At 37.9% G+C, this 20,303-nt stretch overlaps 1 protein-coding gene across 3 annotated transcripts in view; it reads left to right on the top strand.

Moving 5' to 3' along the window:
* Positions 1–264: 264 nt before the first annotated feature.
* The window catches only part of sotv (exostosin glycosyltransferase sotv), a 39,313-nt gene continuing 19,274 nt past the window's right edge, over positions 265–20,303 (top strand). Inside the window, exons 1-4 of one of the 3 annotated variants that reach the window (XM_083122429.1) lie at positions 265–390; positions 7,381–7,937; positions 9,656–9,847; positions 14,030–14,213. In XM_083122429.1, the coding sequence (XP_082978555.1) occupies positions 7,426–7,937; positions 9,656–9,847; positions 14,030–14,213 (888 nt within the window). In that variant the 5' untranslated portion in view covers positions 265–390; positions 7,381–7,425. Of the gene's footprint in view, positions 391–488; positions 568–7,380; positions 7,938–9,655; positions 9,848–14,029; positions 14,214–20,303 lie in introns of those variants that run through there. The other 2 variants (XM_083122430.1, XM_083122431.1) reach the window with 2 other exon arrangements.

The following is a 20,303-nucleotide window of genomic DNA, read 5'->3' as shown; positions in this document are numbered from 1 at the left end:
AGATTTAGCACACACAATGGTTAGGGTTCTTGGAGTACGATACATGCCATTGGCAGTCTGTAACCGATAGCAATGTTTGAAAATGTGGAATAGAATCTCGCTTTTAACCTTACTGTGATTCTTCACATCAGCTGAACTTTTTTCAATCTTCACCTAATGACCCCATGAGTTGCGTTACGAGATTCTCAAGAGATGTTTGATATCAAACAAGTTCTGGAGATGGGCAGCAATGTTGCTGTTAACTTTTGTTTGACGGAACGAAACAGAAACAAGTTTCGTAATTACCACTGTGTAGGTGTAAGGGTAAGGGGGATGTCATAGCAAATATATTTGTTAAAATAAAAGGATTAAGATTGCAATGAAGTGAACAGAAGACATACCGTTCGAAATGTAAGTACCGTCATCAGAAGGCCTAAAACGGCATACAAATTTACATATGAAGGTGGGAATGAATGTCTTGCCTTCAGATCCTGCCAATTCATCCAATCAACAGGATTCGCAGCTTCTGCATTTTATGTGTGTGGAATTTTTACCTTTCTATAATTGCTACGCAGATTTCAGAATGAGGCACGGTAGTTTTAACAGTAATATTTTATTTTGAATGCAGACGGCTGTATGTGTCGAATCAGAGTCGACCACTGCTAATAATTTTGTGTTGATAAATTCTTTAACCTTGGGCCTACTGTATCCCACTCGAGAATAACATCGATTTTTTGTTAATCGTTATATTTCGATGTTATATGTAATATAGAATTTGTTTCAAGGAGCGGAAACAACAAATAGCCGAGATATTTGATGCCTAAGTACGTATTGCCCGAATAAGTGAAAGAGAACCACCTATTTCTGGGAAGCCCTTCCACCATTTGTTATTCGTAGAAATGTATGCACACTCGAATAAGGAAACAATACAGGCAAATGGTAACGCCACCAAAAGTGGCACCCCTAACCTAACAACTTAAAATTATAATTATTAACACCATTAAATGTAACACACCTAACGAGAATTTCGCTACTATTGGTGAGCCCAACTTAAGAGTTCAGTATGGGGCTTATGGCGACAGTGTTGCCGTATGGTGCGCAGTAGAAGAGAGCTCCAGCGCGCATCGAACGTCTGCTGTAGTACACGCCGCAACAAAAGTTAGTGATCAACGGGTACTGTTCAATACAAGAATGCATGACTTGGTGGGAACCTGTTCATTCTTGCCGCTGTTGGTCCAGAATAATGACGGTTCGTGGAGGAAGATTTGAAAATAACTTTTTTCGAATATATCTACTTTTTATACGTCTTGCTGTCTATTTTATCACATGCGTCGGCAGTGTTTTTTCTTTCTCTTATGCACAGAAAGGCTAATCAGGACTGGACCTACAGTTTAAAGTGTGATCCGAACCACTATGTGCCTCCAACGAGTATCGATCGACCCCGGGACCCCTTGATTACAAGGCGACGACGTTACCACTTCGCCATCGGGGAAGCCTCTTTCACATTTTTCAGTGCACTGTCTCATTTGAAACAGAACCGTGTTCATTATACCGGTATACATCAAAGCAAATCTCCCCGCCCCTCTCGTCGTCGCATTTTAATCGAGGGAATAGAGTTCGACACCCGGTGAAGGCACATAGTGGTTCATATCTCACATAAAACCGTACGTCCAGTCCCAATTAACATATCTGTGCATAAAAGTGGATTCAAAACTCAATTTACCATATTAGTAGAGGTGTGAAATATATGAAGTTCTGTTGTATTTGTGTGAACAATGATTACAGAAAGAAAGAGACATACGTCGGAAATATTCAATCTAAAATGCTCTCGCTTTGTGTCCATCAGTTAACGTTATTGCCTTGCAAGCAACAAGTCTCGGATTAAATTTACTTTAAGTATCCCATAAATCTATTCCCTATTTATGCATTTGCGTCAAACCTTGATTTATTTCCTATTTATGCATTTGCGTCAAACCTTGATTTATTCCCTATTTATGCATTTGCGTCAAACCTTGATTTATTCCCTATTTATGCATTTGCGTCAAACGTTGATTTATTATTCTAACTATCTGGAAAAAGAACTGCCCGATCATTTTATTTAATATAATACTATCATTACTTTTTATAATACTTAGTCATCCTTTGGGAAGAGCAAGTGAACCGGGGGTCTCCCGCTAGATGCCTGTTTTCGGAGAATTACCTAAAATGAGAAAACGCGCACACAAATAAGAAACCACTTGACGCCACGGAAGCCTATTCACAAACTTTTGCCTGGCCATTCCCCGCCACTTCCCTCTTGCCAACACCTGTTTGCAGCGAGTGGCAACAGGCGGAAGGCTGTTATTTTTAACTCCCCAAATCGCGGTTAACACAAAGGAAAGCGCCTTTTTTGAATGGTCTGAATTGTAAAAGAAGGTATAGACCATCAAAACCTTACATTTCCTATGGTTTTTGCATATTTATTATTTTCTCCTCGAATGTTAACGGCTTTTGTTTCTGACAGAAACACACATGTTTGGGGGTGGTGATCTCAAAAGTAAAAGCCCATTACAGCCCATACTGAACTCTTAACTTGGGCTCCACTATAGGCTATCTTGATTTAGTAATTTTGGTAATTACACTATATAGCCCAAACACCTCTCACTCGTTTATTTCGTTAAATTTAGCATTGATACTTACCTATTCTGCATTGCGGATGGATTCATTGAGGTGAAGTTACGCCTTTTTCCATAAAATAGTGTCAACTTTTCATATTACAAGTCATTATTTGTCTTCCTTGTTCTGCTTGGGTAACAGACAATATGGCGTGCACTCGTCATGGATCATCGCGTGCCGTGCTTGTGTTTTGTCGATTTGGAGTGGGTATGCAGTGTTTCAACCTTCTTAACCAAAAAATACCTACTTTCGTGTTCATTATGTCATCACATACCATTGAGGGATAGCCCCAAAAACCATTCACGATAGCCCCAAAAAATATTCACGATAGCCCCAAAAACCATTCACGATAGCCCCACGGACCATTTCCAGCAAGGTTAGGTTAGGTAAGCATAGTTAAAAAGAATAAGAAAAAAATTCTCGTAAAAGCATGTTTGGAAACACTGGCGAGACCGCGTGACTTTTGACGCGGGCACCATCTGCAGGTACATAATGAAAACAACGGCAAAATGTTGTCGCTTTACAGAAAGTGCAAGATAAGAAGTGATTATTTCTTGTTCTGCAGCATTCTATGGTGAAGTTTTCAGTTTCTACGAAAGAAAATACCTTGAAGAACTTCGACAATGCTACAGAAACTGATTTCAGTAAGTAGTTTCTCATGTAAATTTGAAGAAATCTGTTCGGGCTATATCGCATATTTACAGTATTAAATGTAAGGTAAATATGTAGTATCGCCCGAACGGATTTCTTCATTTTTACAGAAGAAACTACTTACTCTAATCAATTTCTCTGATGTGGAAGTTCGTGAAGGTGTTTTCTTTGATCGTTTAACCTTTCTGACCCGGAATTCTTTTTTCTTTCCTGAGAAATATTTCCAACACGCAGAGCCGATTGCTACCATTTCCTTGCTATTTGCCTGCGTTCGATGACGTAACCCTGTGTCAGTGTTTCCAAACATGCTTTTTGTTTCCTGAAATCGAATACCATATGTTCGACATGTAGTGGCTGTTTATGTCGTAAACCCTTTTTAATTTTTTTTAACTGTGTTTGCCTAACCTAACCTAACCTTATCGTGCATGGTTCATGGAGGCAATCATGCATGGAAACATGTAAAAAAAAATTGAATAGTACGTAATTTTGGCTGTTTATGTCATAAACCCTTTTTAATTTTTTTTAACTGTGTTTGCCTAACCTTATCGTGCATGTTTCGTGGAGGTAATCATGCAAGAATCATGGAACCATGTAAAAAAAATCGTAATAGTACGTACGTTTCGGTCATTAAGGTTTGAAACACTGCTTATGCACCGCAAATCGACAAAACACAAGCATGACACGCGATGATCCTTGACGAGTGCATGCCATATTGTCTGTTACACAAGCGAAACAAGGAAGACAAATAATGACTCGTAATATCAAAATTTGACACTATTTTATGGAAAAAGGCATAACTTCACCTTAAAGAATCTTCCGCAATGCAGAATAGGTAAGTATCAATGCTAAAATGAACGAAATAAACAAGTGAGAGGTGTTCGGGCAATACTACACATAATTAGGGATGTTATTTTAATGCTAAGAACCCTAAACGTGGCCCACCTAACAGCATTTAACGATGAAATACCCCTTCGCACCCTGTACGTGTGAAGTAGATGGTAGCCGTAGTCCGTATCCAAGATGACGGTAAACGAATGACTGCTTGCAAATAAAGAATCTTATGGAAGTATACGGAAGAGGAAAAATTGTTCTCCAGAAAATGCACAGTAAATAAATACTATGACACTGAAGTATGTGATAAGCATAATTAGAAATCGAACCATGTAAAAAATGCGTTATAAATTCAGAATTAAACAATCCGAACTTGGACCGTGCGTTTTAATGTAAAATAACATTTATTAAATGTCAATAATATTTTATCTCTTGATATCTCACTTGGCAAAAATTCTTCTAAGAATTCTGAACAGACGTCTATACTCGAAGGTCAGTGGCGAGTTAGAGGAAGAACAGTTTGGTTTCAGGAAAGGAAGAGGTACAAGGGATGCAATTGGTTTACTGAGGACCATTGGGGAAAGATATTTAGAGAAAGGAAAGGAGGTGTTTGTAGTATTTGTAGACCTGGAGAAAGCCTTTGATAGAGTGAATTGGGTTAAACTTTTAGAAATTCTGAAGAAAATTGGTGTAGATTGGAAAGAGAGAAGACTTCTAAGCAACTTATACATGAATCAACGAGTTAAAGTGAGAACAGGAGACGAAATGACAGAAGGCTGTGAAATTGGAAGAGGAGTACGACAAGGATGCTGCCTATCGCCTACTTTGTTTAATATCTATTTAGAAGATATAGTGAAAACTTGTTTCCAGGGTACAGGAGGTGTCAAATTGGGAGGAAGAAGAATAAACTGCATAAGATTTGCTGATGACATGGCATTATTCGCTGAGGATGAAATAACCATAAATAGTATGTTAGAAGAGTTAAACAGCAGCTGTGAGCAGTATGGGATGAAGATTAATGTAAAGAAGACAAAGGCAATGGTTATAGGACGGAAAGCAAGGAATATTAATGTGAGAGCAAACAGTGAAAGAATCCAGCAAGTGGATAGCTTCAAGTACCTCGGATGCACTATAAGCAGTGACATGAGCTGCAACCAAGAAGTGAAAATGAGAATCGCAATAGCAAAAGAAGCTTTCAATAGAAGAAAAAATGTTTTTTGTGGACCCATGGACATAGGTCTAAGGAAGAGATTAGTGAAATGTGGTGTGTGGAGTGTAGCACTATATGGTGCAGAAACCTGGACATTGAGAAGAAATGAAGAGAAACGACTCGAAGCTTTTGAAATGTGGACATGGCGAAAAATGGAGCGTGTAAAATGGACGGACAAGGTAAGAAACGAAGCCGTACTGAAAAGAGTTGGTGAAAAAAGATCAATACTGGAGACCATCAAGAAGAGGAAAAGAAACTGGTTAGGACACTGTCTAAGAAGGAACTGCCTGCTAAAAGATACCTTGGAGGGAATGGTTGAAGGAAGAAAAGTCCGTGGAAGAAAGAGATATCAGCTTATGGATGATATTAAATTAACTGGGTCGTATGCTATTACGAAGCGTAAGGCAGAGAACAGGGAAAGCTGGAGATTGCAGTGAAAAACCTGCCAATTAGGCAGAAAACAATGAATGAATATTTTATGTTTATGAAGCAGTAGAGAACGTCCTGTATGGTGATGTTTTGGATTGTTGTGTTAGGTGCTATATTCACTTGCATGAAGTCTTCAAGGTAAGGTAATAGAAGTATATTACTCACCATAACACATCAGCATGAGCAACAAATAACACACAATGTTCATAAACAACAACATCGTCACAAACCATGTGCAATTCTTTACTTTCTAGGAGAGGTACAGAGGGTCAAGGATTCCAGATTTCGGTAATAGTTCCAATTGTTTTATGTTTTTTCCAAATCTCCTAGCAGGAAGACTTAATTGTCGTAGAATTTTGACAATCATTGTCACACGAAATTTGAACCTTCCTTAAAATAATGAGGGTAACAGTATGGTATAGTGAAAACACATTTCACTCGTTTATTTCCTAATTATTTACATTTGTACTTACCTGTTATGGATAGCAGAACATTTTTGAACGTGGGATTTTGCTTTTTTCAGTGAAAAAAGCGTAATTTTTCACATTACAAGTATTTATTGTTCGTTGCTAATTCACTTTCGTTACACACAATATGGCAGGCAAATCTTGACTCACATTGTCTATCGTCAGCTGATATGCAGTGTTTCCAAACTTATGAACCAAAAAATGCCGCACAAACTTTTCACAGAAGGTTTTTAAGCGAAAATTGATCCACAAATCATTCACGGAAGGTTAGGTTCAGTTAGGTTAGGCAAACAGAAAATTAAATTGAAAAAAAACAACAAAAAAAAACGCTCGCACGTCATCTTGTAAAACTACCACGTGGTTGCAACATTAACAGGGGGTTACATAATCTAACACACAGAACATTTGATTCACGTAGTCAACTGTAATGGTGGCAAGAGCTATCGTGCATTGGAGATACATTAATGTCGAAAAATACATGATTTACCGGCCGAATAAGTTGAACGAAGGGAGAAAACACTTCCATGAGCTTCCAAAAGTCTACAGAAACTCATTTTCGTAAGTAGTTTCTCCTGTAAATTTGAAGAAATGTGTTTTCACTATACCATATTGTTACTATAATGAGCACTGTTTGGATTTAGAAAAACAAGTAATTTATGTTGAAAAAAACAACTTCAAAATTATCTTACTCAAGCATGCGTGCTTCTCATGGACATTGTATTTTCCGTTGATAAGCGACTGTATGTATCATAGCCTAGTGGGAATTAATGTGGAAGTAAATCGGAACCTTAGTAGAATGCATTTAGGGATTTTACTTTAATGCTTAGAGAACCAAGCCTGGCCTGCCTAACCTAACTACAAACTTCGCAGTATGTGTTAACTGAAGTAAATCGAAATTGAACCATGCTAAAATTGCATTTGTAGCATGATGAAATTGCAATAAAGCAAAAGGAACTTGGGTCCAGATTTCTTAATAAATTGTAGCTTGAAATCAAACCATGTTAAAAATGCATGTGTATTGTAATTAATTTTGAATTAGCAATCGGAACTTGGGCCACTATTTTTACTGTCTTGCTGCAATATAATGTTGAAAGAATTTAATTTTTACAAATGAACACAAGAAGTGAATGATCGGTTTCTTTTATGCCTTTGTTTTAGGTGATGCCGAATCCTTGTACACTGTAAGATGCAAAAGAGCACACAATGATAAGTGGAGCAAGAATTTCCAAGCCTGGAAGGCTTCTTAACCGGTACAGGCACTTTTTTGTGGGCCTTTTTATCCTCCTCCTGTTATGGATTGCATTTATTTTCATCCTCCCTGGAGGATTTTACGAACTGGACTACCAGACTCACAAACAACTTTCCCTCGACAACTTAGACAACATTCCAGAAATTGTTCTGAAGTCTTCAAGTCCTTCGTCGAAACCATGGAGTCCACAGTGTACATATTATGACTGCTTCGATGTGTATAAGTGCAGGCAAGACAAAATTAAAGTGTACGTATATCCATTGAAGAAGTATGTGGGTGAAAATGGCATTCCCGCAACTAGTCAGATGTCGAAAGAGTTTTATTTTATTTTGAAGAGTATAACTGAAAGCTCTTACTACACTCCGAATCCAGAGGAAGCCTGCATTTTCATTCCTTCACTTGATATGTTGAGTCAGAGCCGCTTTCGTACAAAGGAGACTTCTCAAGCCTTGGCTTCTTTACCATTGTAAGTATTGTATATATATATATTTTTATTTACTTTAATATGTATTTGCTTTCAGTGTCAGGAAATATGACAAACTGAGTTGAGCACATTTAGCATATTCCAACAATATAGATGTGAAATAATAATTGCAGATGTTTTCTGCAATATGCAAACTCAATTACAATTTTTCTATCTTCCCGATTGTCCTTAATTAAGAAACTGAGATGAAGAGTATACTGCTTTGAAATTTATCACTGTAGTTTTAATTAATATTAATGTTGGATGCAGTCAGAGCTGTATTTAATGGAGAAGCGATTGATTCTGTCATCTACACCAATTTACACATTTAAATACGGAGAAACTAGTACTCACTTTTATCTACGAAGCTGTTTTTTCTTCTTTTTCGATTAATTTCAGTGGCCACTGCCACCATCCTCGTTGTAACTTGCTGCACTGTTGCTTGGGGTGCGTCTTTTGTTCGTAGTTCTCTGGCTGCCGTTAGGTGCGCCGTGCGTCTTGGTGCGTCGTCTGCTATTTCTGGGCGATAACTGCTGCACCTAACGGTAGCCAGAGAACTACGAACAAAAGACGCACGCCAAGCAACAGCGCAGCAAGTTCCAACGAGGATGGTGGCAGTGGCCACTGAAATTAATCGAAAAAGAAGAAAAAACAGCTTCGCGGATAAAAGTGAGTACTAGTTTCTCCGTATTTATATACTACCGCGTCTCTCTTTTCCCCAATTATGAATTACACATTTAGTTAAATTATATAGTACAAGGAGAATGGGTGGAATTAATTGCTTCAACCTTCCCCCCAAATGTCTCTTAGGTAAGTGGTTAAACTGTAACATTTTTAATACATTCCTTAATGATCTTGCAGTGAAATAAATCATCTCCTCATTAATGACAAAACAGATATTTTTATGACATTGGATCATATTATATTGCTTTATTCAGTACTTTTTTATTTTCTCCACACTTCGACTACACATACATTCTCCTCAAAAATTACACATATAAACAATATTTAAATGATAAGGAAACCTTTATTCACAAAGAGGTTGAAAGTCCTATATTTTTATTATTGTTATTACATGTTGGAATGGAGGTCATAATGTTGTCAGGTTGCTATAGCATGTAGGACAAACATGTTGTAAATTTGTAAACCATAAACTAAGGAATGGTGAAAGAAAAGTGAAATTGTTTGCTGCAAAGTTTCAAATGTTTTTAGGAATCTTTCGTTGCTCTTTAGGTTATTTGTGCTATGAGGATGAATGATGAAGTGATGAAATGGATTAAAGACATACACAATCCATGCCTTAACAGAGGATTTGAAGGTAGTCTTCTGGCATTTTGCAAAGAGGTATTCTCAATAGGTCAACATTTACCCACATGGCCTTTTTACATTGGAATCTTATAGCAATAGATGAGGGTGCAATAGGAAAAGCTAGAACAATTTTAAAACAAACCTATAATTACAAATTATTATGTAATATTCTTCTGAAATTTGCCTTACATGTATGAAGTCAAATTGACATGGCCAGGCATGTTGAATGGTCAACTCACAACCCAAAAAACAACTCGCAAATCACCAATCAATTTTATCATTGTGATTAGCCTAAAGAGGCAGAAAAGTGATATAAAATAAACAAATTAAGAATACAGAGGGAGTTCATAAAAAAATATAGATTCATATGCAGTATAACATTCTTTTGTAAAAAGAAACTCCCATCATTTCAGCTGGAATGATGGCCACAATCACTTAATCTTCAGCATGTTACTGGATTACAATTCTTTGGTGGAAATGAACCTTAGTAATGCAATGGTGGCTGGGGCTGGATTATCATCTTGGATGTACCGATCTGGTTTTGATGTACCTATTCCAATGTACACTCCGGTTGTGGAGCAGCTAGATCTCCCTTCCAGTGCCAAGTAAGTGTTTGTTTTGGTTTTCGATAATGGTTTTTGTAACTTGTTTGTCAAACTTATTAATTTCCAAATTTATCTCTGAAAATATAAATCATTTGTTCTGACTGTATAGTGAACAGAAAGAAGCTTTTTACATAAATATTTTTGTTCATTACTCTCTCCAAATTTTCTGTAGAAATAGTAATTTGGAGTATCTTCTAAAAAACCATGGTTGGGACAATAATATCAGCATTAGCTAATAAAAAAAGGCCACGGTAGCTCAGTTGTCAGCGTGCTTGCACACCTACCATTCTTTTGCCGGGGTAGTTTTCCTCTTCAACGTCAACACTGGCAGAGTGTTCTTCATGCATGGACACAATCAGGGTTCTCGCCATGACCTTGAAGGGAACGCACAAATGCCTGATGGCTCCTACCCTGAGTTGCCAACCTTCCGATAAGAAAAACTGTTTAATCTGTGAAATTATGCTAAATGCTGGTAAAGTGTGCTAGGATCTAAATAATAATAACAATAAATTTTACATACTTTGATGTTTTCTACAATGTGATTTACAAGCACATAGCGGGCAGGTGGCAAGTAAAGATATAAAGAGGCCACGGCATATTATTATTGATAATTAGTAACAGTAATTTATTATTATGATTATTTTTTGGATGATTGTAATTTTAAGTTAAGCTATTTTCCGAGGTGAGTTCAACATTGAAGTAAGATTGCCATGAAATGTTCCTTGCGAGGTAAACAGGAGAATAAAGAAAATATGAAGAGGAAAGGATGTGGTTGGAAAGGCATGTCCCTGGTCGGAAATAAGATCTGGATGTAATTTTATTTTTAATTTCTCAAGATATCGTTCTTTAAAGCGAATTTCTCCCTCCAGGAGGAGCAAGTTTGCAAATTATGCAAACGCAGGGTGCTAGGTTTCACCGAAACTCAAATTGTGCTAGGTTTAGCATAATTATACTAGGGTTGGCATCGCTGCCCTGCTTCAAAACAACTTCTAGCTAAATTTATTTTGGGTCTGCATCCCCTTTTTCGTTGAGGAGGCACAAGGGGCCGGGCCCACCTCTCGATGTGTGGAGGGGAGCTCCGGATGCATTTGACCATCGAAAGGTCCTTCCAGGAAATTTGTCGTGCAGGTCTACGTGTGCTCCTGTCCCAGTTACCCCCGTTGTTTCTTGGTGCACACAATATCGCAGTCGACATTATCTCTGTGTGTGTGCAAACACGCTTAGGGCATTTGACTCCCATGCCAGAGACCCAGGTCCTATCCACGTCATGCAGGCACATATTGAAGGGGGCTTAGGAGGGGGGAGGGCTTTAGGAAATTTTTCAGTTTACGCTTGATAAAATTAGGTTTTTGGCTTCTTGAATAATGAGATGATAATTTGAGAGAAATAATTATCGAGACAAAACTGAGAATGTTCTATAACCCTGTTATCGTTAATAGCACGTATCCAAGGTGGGGATCAGGTCCTCCCCCAATTTTTTTTTCTCTTTGCACTATATAAAATTATGATTTTGGCATCTTGAGCACTATGTAAAGACATGTCAGCATTTGGAAGCTGCACAACAAAGGTAACGCCACAAGTAGGGTGATTCGTTGTAATTTTTAATCTCTGCAAAGTGCAGGAGGGAACTTTATTGAATAAGAGAAGGAGTCGAACTACTGGCAATATTAAGGAATCGTTTTATCTGTGGATGTTCTAGAATATAATGACTGAGGATATAAATACGCAGCTTCAATTTCCCTGTTGATCTGTACAACAGAATTGGTTAGTGAGACTTCAGAGGTAAGTGTGACAATTCATACAGTCAATTAGTGATCAGTCAGTGTCCATTGGTTGCTTTATAAGATCTAGTGATCTGAAAATGAAAATGACCAAATACCATAAAGTAACGAAGTCTACTACTAGTTCCAGTTCGGATCCAAAGTTGAGGATGTTGATGAAGACATCGGAACTTACAGAGCCTCAGTTTATTAAAAAAGAATTGAGGTGCACAGATCACCTGAAAATGAAAGTTTTGAGTCATAATTTAGTTGTGCCAGGACCAAATTTCATGTATGCAGTCCGAGAATTTTCATGGCATAAAGAAAAATTGAAAATTTTCATTTGACTGGTTCTTGAGATAATCGTGACCAAAGTCATCCCCATAAGCTTACATGGAAAATGCTCAAACGTTTCGTCGGGGTAGGAGATCGCCTTAAGCCTACTGGATTCGACACGCACTCAAACATTTAACTACCAAAAGGAGACAGCCGAAAATTTTATGAATGTCGAGAAGAGAAAGCAAGAAGATGTTGCATATGTAGACATTTTAGCGGAAATTGCAGGCTCTACTAGGACCCGAATCAAGGCTCTGGCATACCGTGCCATTGCTCTACCAACTGCTTCTATGGTCAACAAGATCTGCCGCTTCTAGGTGACGATAACACTGCCCTTCTAAGGGAGATTTCGCACCGTGTCACCTGAGGATTTCACAAGTTGAAAGTAGGTTTGTGCAGCCTTTTGTGTTGCTATGGTGTGAAAAATTGCTGGTGATGGACTCATTCCAAACAACATGTATCAAGTGTCCCCTCGGTTGAAATCTTCCTAAGTATTGAAGATTCAAGTCACAATGATGGGAAATTATAGCTTTGTTAAAATTAGGTACGAAGGAAGGTGACAGCATCCTAAAGGATAATATCGAAACCTGCAGGAAGAACACACTTACTTCAGTCTCCAGTATGAAATTATAAAAACTTCTGGTGAGTTGATTTAAAAAAAAAATATGTTTGAGATAAAGAGTGGCGTGCCCATGATTTTCGGAAGAGAAAGGGGTTACACATACTATTTTTGGTGGACAGTCTTCATTTTGTGATCTTTTCCCATCTTTGGCATTCTTTTTTAAAGGAATACTGGGTCAGTTGGTGTTATAACCCCACCAACCCTCCCTTGGAGATGTCACTGGAGATAAAGGAGTATGCATTTGATCATATTGGGAGCTAAAACATTAGATGTGTTCAGAACGGAAGGGTTTTCAGTGTGCAATAATTGTTATGCAATCCATCTCTATTCTAGAAGACTTCCTTTGTTTTATGCCGAGACTGCGAAAGCTGTGACAGACAATTTTGAACACTTGCCAGTGCTTAGTCCTGAATATGAACAATTGGGTGTGTTTTGGCTTTTATAAGAGCTGCAAACATGGAAGGATAAAACACATTAGTGATGTTCAGGCTCGAATCAGAGAGATATATTCGAGAACTGTCTGCATCCAGTTCGCAGCCCACAGTTTGAATCTTGCGTTGTCGAATAGATTGTCCATCCCATGCATGTGTAACACCTTCATAAAAACTCTTCTGGTACACAGATGTTTTGATGCCTAGGGAGGTGAACCGGGATTTTTTTTCACCTGTTCAAGTGTGTCTGGCACCTACCCAGCAAAAAACTGAGGTGTAAAGGCAGTTAGGCAGTTAGGAAGTGCTCCCCTGTGCTGATCACATCACCCCCACCTACCTTCGGCTGTGATGAAGAAAGTGTGGGACCCTAACTCCACATCCCCTATATGCCTTCATAGCATGGCGCAAAGCACAGGGGAGCACTTTTCTTTTTTTTAATATATAAAATGGATGTATCAGTTTGTGTAAAATTACATAGTATTTTATCAACCTTATATTCCATAAATAATATTTTAGTGTAAAATTATTGCTCTTTTTCTTACATTTTATGTCCTCCTAGTTTTGCATAGTAAATGTCAAAATACACAGTTTGTTTTTCGAAGGCAAACCTGGTTACAAGGGAATTAATTGCTCATTCATGTTTCTCAAGGAACATAAGCAATTTTTACATCAGATTGGTAGGATATTGGTATTGATCAATTTCATATTGGTTCATTAGCAGCAAACACTTCTAGATGTGAGAGCCTCCAGGATAATATAGTGGTTAACCCTGTCACATTGTAGTCAAGTGAAAGCACACTGTGGTTCACATAAGCCTTAGGGCCAGTCGTGATTATCCTATGTGTGCATCAAGTGAGCTTTAAACAAATTTTGAAGAAATTTCTAACTTTTACCTTTGAATTTTACCAAAATAATACTAGTTTGCAATAATAATAATAATAATTAATATGAAATTACATAGTGGTTAGGTGAAAAACTTATTAGTTAATTATGTGTACATGCACAGTTTCTTTCATATGTTTTCTTACTACAGGACCAATCGTCCATGGTTGGTTGTGTCGTCTGAACTGAATCTTCATCCTGGATACCTTGAGGAGTTGAGAAGTCTAGCAGTGGACCACTCGGAGTTTCTGCTGCTGGAACTGTGCCATGAATCAGCAAATTATACTGCGAGATGCTATGGTGACAAGGTTGTCCAGTACCCGAGTGTTCTGCAGGTTAGTACAATCTTACCAGGAACTCATTAACCCATTAACTGCGGTGGAGCACACTCTAAAATTGGGCCTTTTTTTCGGAGCGTCTATATATAGATGGTTATTCAAAATTAATGGTTCTTGTATTGCTGCAAGTCATTTTTACAGACACCACTTTTTCATGCTATTATTAGTCTATGTGGGCTACTGGGAATCAAAGAATCCATTGTTGATGCTTTGTCAGTTCCTGAAAAATATTTTTTTTGTAATATGGAATTAGAGCCACGTTGTTGTAGTTTGTAGGGTGTCTGATTGCAACATGGGAGACCCAGGTTCGATTCCTGGGGTAGATGTTCTGAGGTCAGAATTTTACCAGCCTAGTCCCTGCATAAAGCAGCTCTGGGGCTCACACAGCCTCAAATCAATGTGTACCTGGTGGCAACCCTGCAGGTTAAAGGCAGCCAGAGTGTGGTGCTGATCACATCACCTCCAAAATATCTGAGATTGAGAATATGTAGTGGGGGTGTGGGGCTTTACCTTCACGTACCCTAAATGTGACTTCAAGGCATGGTGTTGTATGCAGGGGGAACCTTACCTAATATGAAATATTTATTTGCAGCAGTCTATATATATTCTGTCAAAAAAGTACTGGAAATTGTTAAATAAAATGCACAATTTTCATTTATTCATCACTATTTATTTTGTCGCCTTCAAAGTAGGCCCCATTTGATGCAACACACATATGCCAGTCTTGGAAACATTTTTTATAGGCGCTTTCCAGTATAGCCTTCAGCTCCTTCAACGAATTTTGCTTTATGGCTTCAATCGAGTCAAAACGGGTACCCCGGAGTGGCAATTTTAGTTTTGGAAACATAAGAAGTCACACGGGGCCAGATCTGGTGAATACGGTGGTTATTCGATGGTATTTATTGTGTTTTTGGCCTTAAATTCGGTCACAACTGTCGCTCTATGCGATGGCCCATTACCGTCGTGTAAAATCCACGAATTGTTCTTCACAAATCTGGCAGTTTCTGACTGATTTTCTCACGCAAATGCTTCAATACAGCCAAATAGTATTCTTTATTGACCGTCTGTCCCTCTGGAATGAATTCATGATGCACCAAACCACGAATATCGAAGAAAACAATGAGCATCACCTTGACTTTTGAGCAACTTTGATGTGGTTTTTTCGGTTTTGGCTCGTCTTTTGTCCTCCATTCTGATGACTGTTGAGTTGTTTGCATGTCAAACTCGTAGACCCATGTCTCATCACCAGTTATGATGCGTTCCATGAATGTGGGATCAGAATTGGCACGATCCAGCATGTCTAAAGAGACCTGCTCACGGTACTGTTTTTGAAGAAAATTCAGCTCTTTTTGGAACAATCCGTGCAGCAACGCGTCTCATGCCCAAAATATCCACCAAAATCGAACGAACAGATTCGTGAGAGATGTTAAGGTCTGTAGCTATCTCTCTTTAGGTGGAATGGCAATTATCGAGCACAATTTCCTTCACTTTTTCGATGTTTTCATCGGTTGAAGAGGTCGAAGGTCGTCCAGAACGAGGCTTGTCTTTGACAATCTACGGCCCTCCTTGAACGCTTTGTACCACATGTAAGCCTGGGTTTTTGATAAAAACTGATTCACCATAAGTCTTTTCTAACATTTTTAGCGAGTCAGCACACGAAATTCCGTTCGCAACACAAAATTTAAGGCAAACTCTTTGTTCAATAATTTTGTTCATTGTAAAAATCGTGATGCACTACTGAAGAAGACTGATTCAACCTGCTGCTGTAAACAAACTGGTTGACAGATCGCGCTCATGTTTGGCATAGTAATTAAGTACAGAGCTACCAACTTACGGAAAGAAAGATTTTTAGAAAATCATTTGTGCGGGCCTTTTAAATTACAAATTCCCGGTACTTTTTTGACAGAAGGTATATATTGTTTTCCTTAGCTTCATTTGCAGCATGCCTTTTTATACATTATTTACAATGACACAAATTGGCAGTTGCATCTATATACACTAAAGTCCCGTTTAACCGAATTTCCAGGTTAACCGAAAAAGCCATTACTCGTGCACGACCTTGTTTTACGTGGAAGCACCGACGAAGCACTTTTGTCTTTGTTTTGCTCTAACATTTAGTTATCAAAGAGTAAGTTTATTGTTATGATGCGTTGGCTGTACTCACCCACTCCCCCATTCCCATATATTTTTAGCATGCGTACTGTGTTGTACACTCAAGGACAAGAGACACCTACCAGTTGAGATTTGTAATTCAATTGACTGCTATTTCTGGCCCTTAGTGTTCGTCAGTCGTCTTCGATGGTGTGTGCCTCGATGGGTGTCAACAAACTCAGTTGCGAAGTAAAAGCTGAAGGGATCACATCGCTCTCCTGAAGCAACGTTGCCAAACGGTACTTCTGTTTTTGCCAGTTGTCTGTTTGCGTGGGAAACTCCCTCGTGTAGGACCACGTGTGCAGTTGTACCATTAACACCCCGCTTATTTCTGGTGCTGGCAATATCGTTGCCCGAGAAGACTCACTCGCACTTTACAGTATGTTTGGCAACATGTGGTGGACCCAATGCTCATTTATTTTTCCGCGAACAACGTTCGGTATGTTGTGACTCGCAAATGCCCAATGTCAGTCGAATAAAATTCAACTGATCGCTGCTTCCCAGCCGCCAGTTGGAGTGGCACTCAGTATAATTATTAGTTGATAGGCATGAAAGTGGATGACCTAAAAATCCTCAAAAATAAATAAAATAACTAGAAAATTATTAGAATATAACTTAATAATAATAATAATTTTGAATTAAAAAAATTTCTCTGGTGATTAAGATGCTGAGGTGCAGTATTGTATAAGGTGTACATTATTTCAATTACTTCAAAATGCATGTTGTTATTGGGAAGAAGGTTGTCAAGTTCTAGGGTAATAATTTCTACTCATGTTGAAATTGTAAGTGGCTCTTTATGCTGATTAAGCTAGAGAGAGATTATGCAAAATGTATGCTCTTTAACTTCAATTTTTCACTACCCACTAGAGTACTGCATTGGACCGCTTTCGCTCGCTCACAACCGCTCGAGTCTCCCATGCTCGAGCGTGATTCATGTGGTGGACAGAAAGAATTTGATTGTGTTTATCCTTACGTTTATCATTAACTGAGTACTTTTTAAATTAAATTTTCACACTTGTTAGTGCCTTCTCTGGAAGAGAGAATAATCATTTATATTTCCATCGTAGCATGGAACATTTATGAACGGAAGCAAATTTTTAACGCTTTTATAAGCTTTTTCCGAAAGGCAACTTTATTCAAAACATCGGTACCGAGCATCTGTTTGTCTCATTTCTTTTTTGTGTATAAGCAGCATGATTTTATGAATGAATAGCAATATTTTCCAAAGTTTGATACCTGGTGGAGGCAAAAGGAACGTATTTCCTATTCCACTTTAAACTTTGAGCTCAGTCGTGATTTGCATAAAAAGCGCACAAAACATTGACAAACTTTGAAAAAGTAATCAGTTGGGCAGGGGGTTAAGTTCTTGCCCAATTTGTTGCCCCTTTTGCACTCACACTTCTTCCAAGAGAAAGTAAACTGTCCTGCCTCCCCCCTCTCCACCCAGTTTTAGTACACAATCATTGCTACTGGAAGTTATAATTTTGTGTCGTATATCAAAATTGAAGGGGAAAATGTTTCACACTACGTTCTATCCGAGAGAAACATATTTGCACTTTGAACTGATGCACAACGTAATGCACTGTACATTAACGTTTATGTGGCCAAGCACATGGAATATTCGATTGAGTAATTGATTGATTTGCTTTATTTTACTTTGCTTCTTGTGCCACTTTTTGGCTAATTTGCGAAGATGGGGATGAGTGACTTTTTTATGAAATTGATGAATGGACACTCTCAAACATCCATGCCCAGGCCAGGATTCGAACCTGGGACCCCTGGTGTCATAGCATGATGTGCTATCCACTCCGTCCAGGGGGCCGGCACAAAAATAATAATAAAAAAAAAACTTGGATAACTGAGACATGGGGCTATTACAGTACAAGAACGTACTTTCGAATTATGCATTTAAAGAACCATCTCAAAATAATGAATAAATACGTTTGGCACTCAAAAACCGAGCAATGCAATATATTAACAAATTTTCGGGTTACAATTAAAAATGTACTCTTATTTATGTACGAAATTGATCTTGAATCATTAATATTGTGTGTTCCTAGTTTAAAGCAACAGTTTCAGCATAAAATGTCGTAAAAATAGAACCTTTCGATACACATTCTGACAGATCTGCTTAAGCAATTCAAAATATCTAATCATATGTAACAAATCCTGTACATCATTGTTCATTAGGACTGTGAAATAAGATACAGGAATACCATATAATCAAGCATAATTTTAATGCCGCAGCAATCATGGAAACATAAATGAACATAGTCATTACATCCATGTTATAATGTACTTTTGCTATCTTATGCACTGTGTTACCGAATTACAAATTTATCTGCGAATGAGAAAATATATTTTAAAAAAACCTAACCTACATGATTCGTCCATTTTGGGCAGAACCTTCCAAAAATGTTTCCAGAATGTCTCCTTAATGTGAGCCTAAATATTTGTTCTCTTCTCATGGGGTCTCGATGCTACGAACAAGAAGAATATAGTTAATTCTTTCTGGATCAAGCAGGTATCTCTTTTCTGAAATTAGATTCCCAGCTGCACTGAAATTCCTCTCGCTAGATGCATTTGTGGCAGGAATATAAAATATTCGCTGAGCTAATACACAATTCTATAGCACCCAACCATCGCTTATGAAATGGGTTGTGATGGTAAGGTAATTTCTTTTTTTGTAAGGGTCTGTCCACAAATCTGCAGTACATTCACAAGTGAACTTTTGAGCCGTATTAATAATTTCCGGCAACACTTTTTCTCTTATAGCATCTGCTTGTGCTCAAATATTTCTTGATATGGTCGTAGCATGAGGAAGAATATCGTCAACACTCACGCGTCCATATTCAGCACCAATATTTATTAGTTCCTGGGATAGATTTGAAACCCACTTCCTGAAACAATATTAAATTGGCGAAGATCACTGGTACACATTTTCACAAACTTATCTGTCAGAATTTGCTTTAAATTGTGTTGCACTAGATCTGACCTTATTTCTTCGAGATGTATTTTGCATGTATGTGATGTTAAATGTGTGATAGAGGGTGAAAAGTACAACAAAGTCGAACAATATTTGCACGATACGTAACCAATGTGTTGACCATCCTGCGTAGTTACTAACATGAATTTGTCCCATACTTGACTTTTCAATCCCTTTCTTGTAATTAATTTGTACGCCTTGTTTAGAAGTTTGTTTCACTTCGGCTTTCACCTCACAATTCATTTTTGACAGCTCACTAAAACAGAAAAATGTCAAATATACCTTGTACTACCAAGGATGGATGGATGGAGTGAGTGAGTGAGTGAGTGAGTGTGAGTGAGTGAGTGAGTATAAGAAAGTCCCCTAATCCAGGTGAACTGCATAATCACTAGGCAGATACAGAAGTGGTAGCGCCGTCTAACGGTAGGAAGAAATTTTACAGACCTGGATAATTAATAGGATCGCCCTAGCAAGTCCATGCTAAAGAATTGTCGTATAAATTCAAATAATTTACACTGTAAAGTTCATATTTCTGTTACATTTTGTGTGGTATTGCTTTAAGTTGTGTATGTGGTTATTCAAGTGCTTGCTTAAATTTAAAAAAACTAGATGTTTTAAGCATGTTAAAATTACCTAGTCATTATGCGAGATTGTTGAGAATTCCCTCAAAGTTGGTTGTAACGACCAACTTGTGGTAACGCATGAAGGACCAAGGACATTAAGATTTTGATGCTCGTGCATTACTATTTAGTGTGTGTATATTCTGTAAATTACTTACTCAAAACAAACACGTTGAGTAAAAAGTACCATTTTTTTATGTTAACTCACATTCAGACATGTTCTTCATTTTAAGAATCATTACTAATATGTATCATTAATTTATAAATGTATTATTTTCTAAAAATCATTCCTGTTCAGTGGTGATACTGAAAGATAATTAAAGGAAATTT

The sequence above is a fragment of the Lepisma saccharinum genome, chromosome 5 (assembly GCF_977018435.1).
Source record: "Lepisma saccharinum chromosome 5, izLepSacc3.1, whole genome shotgun sequence".
Taxonomy (NCBI): Eukaryota; Metazoa; Arthropoda; class Insecta; order Zygentoma; family Lepismatidae; genus Lepisma; species Lepisma saccharinum.
This window is presented reverse-complemented; position numbering and strand designations above follow the sequence as displayed.